This window comes from Aptenodytes forsteri, unplaced genomic scaffold, assembly GCF_000699145.1.
Source record: "Aptenodytes forsteri isolate BGI_AS27 unplaced genomic scaffold, ASM69914v1 Scaffold326, whole genome shotgun sequence".
Lineage (NCBI taxonomy): Eukaryota > Metazoa > Chordata > Aves > Sphenisciformes > Spheniscidae > Aptenodytes > Aptenodytes forsteri.
In genome coordinates, this window is record NW_008795677.1 from 962,387 (window position 1) to 972,731 (window position 10,345).

Sequence of the window (10,345 nt, forward strand, 5' to 3'; positions counted from 1 at the left end):
GTTTTCGGTTTTCGAACACGGTTCCCCCCCCCCCCCCCCCCGCAACCTAGAGCTTGAAGCTTGATATGATAACAGCCTGAATTAATCAGCGAGTGATCGCTGACACTGACACTTAACGCATTACAATTGCAGTTGAACTAGAATCGTGAAACCTGTTTAACTTATTTCTTACTATGAGCCAGCAGGTACAATAAAGTTCCCTATTTAAAATTTTTCAATTTCATCGCCGACCACAAAAGGTCAAAAGCTATTTTAGTCAAACCTCAATGGTTAAAACGTCTTCCATATTAACATTTTGAATTTGTTACCCATTAGTGCTATCTTGCTTTCTTTCTGAACTCTTCATACTGCATTTCAGCCTGCCAATTTACATTTAGAGACCAGCTGAGGTCACCAGCCAGATCTACTGGCTTTCAAGTAAGAAAACTAATAAATTGGGCAGCTATTACGAAAAGACTACTGATATAAAGCAAACACATCCTACACAGGATCACTCACACAGGCGCAATCTTCGCTTACTATTTTGCACTATTTATATTGATCCAATGAATTAAGGCTGGTGAAATGAAATGACCTCATTCGTTCTTCAGCATACATGGTAAAAATAAGCAAACTCACCTCAGTATAGAAAATCCGAATATGAATCAATACAAAACAAGGCAAAAAGTACAGGGGAAATAGGAAATCTCAAAGATTTACAGCTAGGAATTGATGGGAAAGGGCTAGCTCCTCACACTGCAAGAAACTGTACTAGTCTGGAGTAGAACATGGAAAAAGCAGCGCAAAGTGTCATGCACCGAAGAGGCAATTGCTCCCGTGCGCCAAACGGTATCCATTACTAAACATTAACATTTTAGATTTTTAATGGAAATTACCAGATTCCACAACAAATTATAAACTTTTCATATAAAAATCAATTCACACCAATCAGAACAACACAAGGGGGAAAAAAAAAAATCTAACTCCCCCAAATTTGAAATAATTATTGTATTAGTTTGTCGAAAAGAAAAAAAAAATCAAAAGATAACCACAAGTTCCATAAATCTAATGGCTTAGTTTTCATCCACTCATCTTTCCTGACATGTGGCAATACAAAATAAATGCTTATACTTTTCATTTATCATATTTTATTATGATTTTTATTTGGCTGTGCACATATTAATGAAATATTACGCTAAGGATATGAAGTATTACAGTAAGAATGTCCTCAATTTTATGAGGACTGCTTTGCTAGGCACACATCATGGGAACAACAACAAAAAAGAGGTACATTTTAAATGGATTCAAGAATGATCAAACATTTTATAAGTTTAAAGATCTCCATTACCTTAAAACAATATTGTATTAAGGTGTGCAGGGGCCCTGATTCAACAAAACAAATACAAAATTGATTTAAAACCAAAAGTGCAGAAAAACTCAAACCCAGAACTAAGATACACACAATTATGAAAACAAACCCCTGGGTCTGATATTATCACCAACAGGAGTGTCACAAAGACAAAAAGAAGGTAGACGGATCTTTCCCTTCTTCTGACCTTTAGCTCATAAATCTGGCAAATCTTTCTCTGAAATGTGAAGTATTTTAATGAAAACATGAATTTAATTTGTCCACACTTTAAGTCCCACCTAACTTGATTGTCTTGGTCTAAATCCTTTGACATGAAAGTAACCCCCATCTTTTTACTACACAGTTTTGTTTCCAGACACCCACCTCAGTTTCCCGTCTTGGTTCGCTTAAAGGGTCTCGTGAAGGAAGAGTAACATTGAAAAGTTGAGTTGTTATAGTAGGAGTCCACCACTACCACTCATTCAAGTTATTGTTACAGCAAGCAACGTGCAGCATCAATCACAAAGCAAACATATCAGGAACAACGCTGAATGAGCAAAATTCCTCAGTTATTTTAAGCCTACATTTTTCATGCAATATAATTTCTCTTTTCCAGTTTAAAAAACAAAACAAAACAACCCCAAAAAAACCCCAACAAACCACAGGCTCAAAGACTGCAACTTAAACTCCTCAGAGTACTGATAATTTACAATCACAGATTTTAGAAATTAATTTCCAACTGTGTCTCTTTAACTTACTGCGCTTTGTAGAAATTGGACGATGAAAAAAAAAGTTAATCCGTTTCCGCTATCTAGTTAGTTATATATGTCAGGTAACGCTCTGTTTGTCTTACAAGCAGCGGACCTAAACCATCAAGCAATATTCTTAAATGGTACCAGAAAGCGATGCAAGAAAAAGCTGTCACAACCTGTACTACACTTCGCTACTTCCTCCATGTTATTATTTTTTTTTTAATCTTGATTGTTTGCATGTAGTTTCCTTTCCAGCTCTTGCCTCCAAATGCTCCTTCGTTCAGTGCGTTAGTAATTATGGTGATATGAACGGACTTCTTATAGCTTAAGACCAGAGAGCAGTTCAGTACCTGGATCTAATTTTCTGCAGAACGACCAGAGGAGAGCACAGAGGCAGAACAAAACAAGAAAAGGAAGTCCTTGCATTTAATTATTTATTTGTTCTCTAGGGACGCTGCATATATATATATATATATACACGGACTATGTCATCCTAAGTGAAAGACATAACAAGAACATGGAAAAAGATACCTCAACATCTTTGGCAGCAGTCCCACAAGTTGTCCTGAAAGAAGTCAGCAGAAATAAATAATGACATACTGCAAGAGTCATGAAGGCCTAGGGGGGAAAAATCTTGAAAATTTTCGGAGAAAATGAGGATATGGAAAACAGGAATTTCTGGGAGAAAACTGAAATGCAGCTTTCACACAGACTCTCTCGGAATGAACGCTGAAATCATTTCTAGCGTTTAAAAATGTTTTATGAACGCTCTCCTTCAGAACGCCTTCTGTAGTTAACATGTACTTCAAATGAGCCACAGAGGAATACGAGTTGGAAGAGAAGCCATCCAGTTCAACCCTTTTCCCCAAGACAGATTCAACTACATTATGTCATTCCTGACATAGTTGTCTTGTCTGTTCTTAATGACTGCCAATGAAGAAACTCAGCAATTTCCCAAAGCCAGCTATTCCAGTGTTTCGCAATCTTTAGCATTTGAAAGTTTTCCCTGTTAACTAGCCTGAAGTTTTTCCTCCACTCAAGAAAGCCCCTCATCTCTTGTACCATCCGTCACGACACTGAAAACACATTATGCCCTTTCTCTTTGCATAGCTCTTATGTTTAAGAGCTATATATAGACTTATCACATCCCTTCTCGTTTTTCTCTTCTTTAGTTAGACTAAACAACTCCGCTCCTTCTGATCTGTCCTCCGCAGTTATCTTTCTGAGCTATCTGATCACGCTTATCTGGCCACCCTCCAATTATGCACGTTGCTCTTGGAGAGCGATGCCCAAGTTTGGGCACAAGTGCTCCAGCTGTAGAGCAGAAGGGCTGCTTCACATATCTACTGGGCTCCCCTGTTTATACAAACTGGTATGATGTTTGCCTTTTTTTGCAACAGCATGACATTGTTGACTTTATCATCAGTGCATGAGTCACTATAATTCCAGCTACTTTTCTAAAGGAATGCTGTCTAAGCGTCGTTCACCATCCTCTGCTCGTAAAGTTATTCTTGCTCCAGCACAGTATCTTCTATTTATCACTGCTGACTTTAATTCTGCTTTTTTTTTCAGATTATTTCTCTGATTTGTCAAGATGATTTTCAATATCGCTACAGCCCCTTAATGCTGGCAGTCCCTCCTAACTTAGTGGTGTATTTCATCAGAACATTTTATTTCATCATCCAGGTTCTTAATGGAAACACTGATCAGAATTAAACTCGGGACCGATGACTGCCAAGCCTCTTTACTTCAGAGCAGATAAAGTATCAGACCATCTCTTGATGCTTACGGCTGATATTCTGCAGTCCTTCGTATTTCGTTAACTACAAAATAGGGAATATATCTCATGAAGCGTTACAGACGTTTCCCAGTATTCCCTTCAAGTCTTTGAGACCCTTCGTTTCAACTCCGAGCACAGAGGATCACTTCCCAGTCACACACCATTGTACCGGCTCCTCCTCAGAGCAACCAGAACCTGCAGTTTGGACCGTTGTGCACCCAGGAGGCAGGGAACGAGAAGGCTTACCGAGAAGTCCGAACCCCCAGAATACAATAGTTCTCTTTGCTTGCAAGTCAGCTGCGCTGCTTTCAATTCAAAGTATTTGAACTTTCCTCTAGTCTCTTTCTGTTTGCCAAAATAACTCTTAGTTTGCTGAGACGTTGTCATTTTTAATGGTGAACTATGTACTGCTGCACAGGGATGCCTACGAGAGAATACATACTAACTGAGAATACATACTAACTAGCTATATTATAGCCATAATATTTACAAATGTGTAATATTTCTATAATTAGATAACAGGTATAATTATTTATATTAAAATAACACTTTGATTATGCTTACTGATTGTACAATCTATTTCTGTCTGCTTTGGATGAGCAAATTCTCAATATTTCATTTTATCCCAGGGAAAAAAAAAAAAAAGGATTTGTTTCCCCAGACCAACAGTTCTCAACATCTTCCATCTCCACATGCCACCCGTCATGCAAAGCTCCTTCTTGAGATTACCGCGGGGCTTCCGTGACTCATAAGCGTTCACGGTAAAAGGGAGTTCAGGTTCCTTAGTGGTCTGTAACCCTAGCTGTGCACCGGTTTCTACAAACGGAGGTCCCTACTCTTGCGTAGGTCGGGAACCTTCCTGTGGCTCAGAGGGATTCCAGCGCACATAACGGTCCTAAGGTTACAAGTCTGATGGTCGGCAGAAAGCTGGGAGCCTAGAAGAGGAAGTAGTTGTCTGCTGCCTACATAATGCCAAAAAAATTTATGGCATATTATGTCTAGATTCCTTCTTTTCTTATCAGTCTGTCTTATTTCTCAAATTCCCTTGCTGAATTAAGTATCACTGCAGCAAATACAACTACACTGCGTAATACCCTCTGTAGAACTGGGTCAGCTACCCCAACAGATGTTCATCTAAGCTTAGAGTCTTTTTGTCTCGCCAGCTCAGAGGAATATGCCTCCTTTTGGTCATAATCTTTCAAAAGTTCTTAAAAAACTCTGGGAAACCGTCCACACGCCGATTATGCTCCAATAGAGTTCTTCACTTAAAAAGGAGATGACTCTTCACGATAACGTAACTTACCAAATTATCTAAACGAGCAATACCACACGACCATAACAAACCAGTCTTATACTCTCTACCTCACCTCAACCCACTCTCATACACGCACGTGCAGAAAACTTCACACACAACTAATCTTAGATTTTCTTAGTACGTTACGTGACCTGTATTGTTCCGTAAATCAAGATCTTAAACCGTACTACCAAACTGGTCTACAAGATTATTGATGCAATGAAAAATCACCAAGGCTATTAAGCACGCAGATACAGCAGCTAACTCAATGAGTGCTCGGCCAGCCGGCTGCGGGGCGCAGGCCGAGTATCTTGCGCGTTCTTAACCCCTTTTCCTAGGGGGGAGAACTTGAAGACTTGAAGTCTGAGCCGCTTTTTTTTTAACGTTCTTCCACGTAAATTACAATAGCATAAACAACATTTATTTTTCATTTCTTTCACGGATGAGTTAAAAAGTAGTCTTTTAGTTTAGCTGCATTCTGTACCGCATTCATAGAATAGAATCATAGAATCATTGAGGTTGGAAAAGACCTCTAAGATCACCGAGTCCAACCGTCAACCCAACACCACCATGCCCACTAAACCATGTCCCTAAGCGCCTCATCTACACGTCTTTTAAATACCTCCAGGGATGGGGACTCCACCACTTCCCTGGGCAGCCTCTTCCAATGTTTAACCACTCTTTCAGTACAGAAATTTTTCCTTCCATCCAATCTAAACCTCCCCTGGCGCAACTTGAGGCCATTTCCTCTCGTCCTATCACTTGTTACTTCGGAGAAAAGACCAACACCCACCTCGCTACAACCTCCTTTCAGGTAGTTGTAGAGAGCGATGAGGTCTCCCCTCAGCCTCCTCTTCTCCAGGCTAAACAGCCTCAGTTCCCTCAGCCGCTCCTCATAAGACTTGTGCTCCAGACCCCTCACCAGCCTCGTTGCCCTTCTCTGGACACGCTCCAGCACCTCAACGTCCTTCTTGTAGTGAGGGGCCCAAAACTGAACACAGTAGTCGAGGTGCGGCCTCACCAGTGCCGAGTACAGGGGCACGATCACTTCCCTACTCCTGCTGGCCACACTATTTCTGATACAGGCCAGGATGCCATTGGCCTTCTTGGCCGCCTGGGCACACTGCCGGCTCATGTTCAGCCGGCTGTCGACCAGCACCCCCAGGTCGTGTCTCTATCTTCAGGATACTCCAGCGTGGCTGACGTATGCACATGTGCAAACTTCTCACCTAACTCAGCGCCTGTATAAGATAGTTTTCACCTCAGCACTAGTTTAAAGCTAGGTATCCGGAGCTACTCTGTTTAAGTTATTAAGTTTATGGAGGCATGCCTGTTACTTTCAAGGAGAAAACAACAGAAAAATACTGTATCACACAACATGGTTGGTCTGGAGGACAACTTACGTTCACTCACATCCTTTGGGAGGAAACAAAAAAGAAGAAGAAAAAGCCAAACATGCCTACAGTCTTTCTACAATTTATCAGCAGGTCAATAACCTCTTGAGTATATGCAGGCCAGTGCCCCGCTCAAACCAGCGCAAAGCAACAATAGGCACGAGTCTCCAAAAACCACCGATGCATCAAATTTTCAACCCAGCTGCAGGAGCTCAGGCAGGAACTGCAGCGGTCCCAGGAGCAGCAGCACAAGCCAGAGCAAACTCTCTTCTCGCCCAGGTCGCTTCTGCCATCGCAGTTGTGCAGCTGCGGAGCACGGGCTGAGCCGCTTCCCGAGAGCCGCCTCCCTCACCTCCCCGCGTTGGCCCCAGCGCAGCCGGCCGGGAGAGCACATCGCGTGTGGCACTCGGCCCAGTGGCTCACACTTTTCTTCTCTTGTTCCCAAGATCGAGCTCAGCTGCAACCCCCTCCCCGCACCCATAAATAAAGCCCCAAATTAAAGGCCGGGGAAGCCAGCCTCGCTATTGGCCTCAAAGCAGTAGCTTTGGATGGAGTGAATGGGGAAAGAGGCAATGCTGGTGGAAGGCAAGAAATGGAAGTAGGCCAAAGCCTCAAGCACAGGACACGAGAAAGCAAACAGAGGGAAGAAGTGGTGGTCAGAAAGACAGGCTCACCAGCTGTTACGCTGCGGTACGGCACGAAGGGGAAAAATGAGCTAATTCTACCCCTTCCTTTCAACGTGCCACCTCCAACCTCCTTCCCCGTGCTCATTCACCAGCATAGGACAGCTACCAAAAGAAGGGTCTTTTTACTAACACAAGCCTTAGAGGGACTGCCTGGAGACCTGTGGAGAATTTGGAGCATTCGAAGTCTCTTTGCCTGAAGCCTAACTTCCACTCGGCAACGTGAGTCAGCGCTCCCTAATGAGTCCGGTTTACACAAGTCCCTCTGGTTTTCATAGATCAGTCAGGTCACATTTGGAACGTGTTAAGCATGGGGCGTGTATTGGGAGGCACGGAGCATCCAGGTGATCCTTCGGTGGACGAGCAGGCTTTTAGCCCTGAACTAACACATTTGGGAATTCGAGAAATAAGAGCGCTTCTTCTGGATTAGAAGTTGCTGAGTCCTGGCATTTTAATTAAGGTAACTCTACTAAGAAAGCATTAAAGTAGTTATCGCTAGCATTTATCTTCATCCAGAAGGGATAATAGTGTCCTCTGAATCTGCCTTGTTAATACTCTACTAGCGTCCTCGAATCTACCTTGTTAATACTTTACCCAAACCTACTAATCCCTCACCATTCCCTCCTTTATTTCTACTAGCATTTATCTTCATCTAGAGGGATAATAGCGTCCTCTGAATCTACCTTGTTAATACTTTACCCAAACCTACTAATCCCTCACCATTCCCTCCTTTATTTCTCAGTCATGCGAGGCAGTTCTTTCTCTCCGCTGCTCCTTTTTCCCAAAGTAGAACAACACGAAAAAAATGTCCTAAGGGTTTTAGACCAGCAGACGAAGAAAATAAAAACGAAGTATAAGCAAATTTCTTTTTTCCTAGAAAAGGTTCCAAAACCAAAGCGGGCAGATTTGCAGAACCATTTCCGCCTGACGAGCCGATGAAAAGAGCAGGGCTCCTGAGGACACGCCTACCTTTTACTATTAGTGTATACTTACACACAAACTGCTCCATATTTAAAGAAGGATTAAAGTGGTTAAACTGAGTTACTGTTATTCCTTACTTTCCGTTTATTCTTTTTCTGTTTAGACAACCTCTGCAGTCTCCAAGAGCCGACGCAGCACCCTGGTTCCCCTGGAACCCGGTCGTCCCATTCCTCCAGCCGCTGCGTGAGTCATTGTTGTGCAGCACGACATTCCCTTTGTAAAGCACTGGTTCCCAAACCACCGTCCTCAGAAAGCTGGCTGGCTACGTGCTGCTGGCGCAGGTCCTCGCTTCAACTGCTGCACAGCTTTAAAGACAACCGAGACGCATTACACACTATCCCGATACACATTTTTCCCTGCAAGCTGTTTAGTTGCCGCAGGGCAACTAAGTTCTCGCGAATGAGTGAGTAGGTGTCTCAAAGTAACTTCTCTTCTAAGACACAGTCCACGTAAAGAAGAAGGAAAAAAACCCAACAAACCAAAAAAACGCGTGGGGAAGTCTTGCTCTAGATAACGTGTCAGCTCTCCAGGCAAATCTCCCTGGTCCAGCAAGTCTGGGAACTAGACCGAGGCCAGGAATTATCTCCAGCTCTACCATATGGAGATGCAAGACACCAGGCCAGCTGCTTATTTAAACATGTGCGTCTTTCACCAGCAATATTAACATTGCCTTGTTCCTGTTTATACTTAAGGAAAGGGGAAAATAAACTATGTAACTTTTTTCCTCTCATTTTGTTTTGCTCTTTTAAGAGTTCCCCGTTCCTGTCAAAGTGAGTTAAGCTAAACAGAAACAAGGCATTTTTGTTCCAGAGTAAATGTGTCCACACTCGGGAGTTATTTGGGAACCGTTCCTACGGTTCAAATGCATACCCCCCTGCCCTTAATCCTTATTAACCTTCACACGTAAGAAGGCCCTTAGGTTGGGCAATTGGTTATTTACTTAATAGACCACAACAAAACACAATTTACCAGAGACGGCAAAGCACACACCACCAACCCACGGCTTTTGCCGTTTTGGTGCGGCACCTATTTTAGCGGCTTAAGAGAAAAGTTTCTAATCATTTGCAAAGCGGCAATCGCATCACGACGAGGGCGATACTGCAGCTCGGAGGATCCTGAAAGAGAGCCTGGATTCCCCGCACTCAGCCACATGCGACACACTGGGGAATCATCCCGTAAATTCAATATAACCCCGAGGGAACTCGCCTTAAGTCAAGGTTCAGCAAGACCCGTGATCCAACGTGCCGGCTGCAACGAATGCACTGGAGAAGACGTAACGCTTTCAGTTCCCTAACGCGGACTCCTCCCGTAAGTCACTCTGAAATCGCACAGAAAAATCTAAGCTGATCGCTTCCCAGTAATAGCAGCGTTACTTGACAACTAGCACGTATGTTTGTAGTGCCGTAAATGTAAACGCACTATAGCACTCTGCAGGGGCAGCTCACAGTGCTGAATCCTTATTGGCTCACAGAGCGTGAGTTTTGATTTCGCTATTTCAAACATCTTAGAAAGTCCGTTTTGTTCAAGGTTTTTAAGCGAATCGGAAAGGCACCTCTGTGCCTGCAGGACAAGACAGAGGTGTACCTAGCCAGGTTCGCCCCGTGCTCTTTTCAACAGGGACAGCGTTTAAGCTGGTGAGGTGAATGATGAAGCAGTAAACTTACTTGCCAGTGATAAATTGGCTTCTGGATGGTGTGCACATAGGCTGAACATAATAGTTCTCCAGTTTAACCCCTTCAGCGGCTAGCTTGTCCAGAGTGGGCGTCCTGATCTCCGATCCGTGGTACCCTACGTCTCTGAATCCCTGATCGTCAGCCAGGATGAAGATGATGTGAGGCTGCGAGCTGGGGGCGCCGGCCCCCGGCTCCTCTCCCAGCCCGGTCCTCGTCGCCTCCGTCTCTCCGGGGCCGAGTCCGAGGCTGTCCCAGGACAGGTAGCCGTAAGTGAGGAGGCTAAGCACCGAGAGGCCGGCCAGCACCCCCACGGCCAGCATTTTCCCCGTGCAGAGGCGGTGAGGCCAGCTACACCCACCGCGGGCCATTCACCTCGGCTGGAGCAAGAGCGAGACGGAGGAGAAAAATAAGAATAAAAAGAAACCAAAAAAAAAAACAAAACCCCAAACAAAACCAACCCC

The 10,345-nt window shown here is 43.7% G+C and overlaps 1 protein-coding gene across 1 annotated transcript in view; it reads right to left on the reverse strand.

Annotated features, from left to right (window-relative positions):
• The window catches only part of ARSJ (arylsulfatase family member J), a 47,696-nt gene extending 37,444 nt beyond the window's left edge, over positions 1-10,252 (reverse strand). Inside the window, exon 1 of the mRNA XM_009282620.1 lies at positions 9,876-10,252. Within this exon, the coding sequence (XP_009280895.1) occupies positions 9,876-10,252 (377 nt within the window). The remainder of the gene's footprint in view (positions 1-9,875) is intronic.
• Between the last annotated feature and the right edge of the window lie 93 nt (positions 10,253-10,345).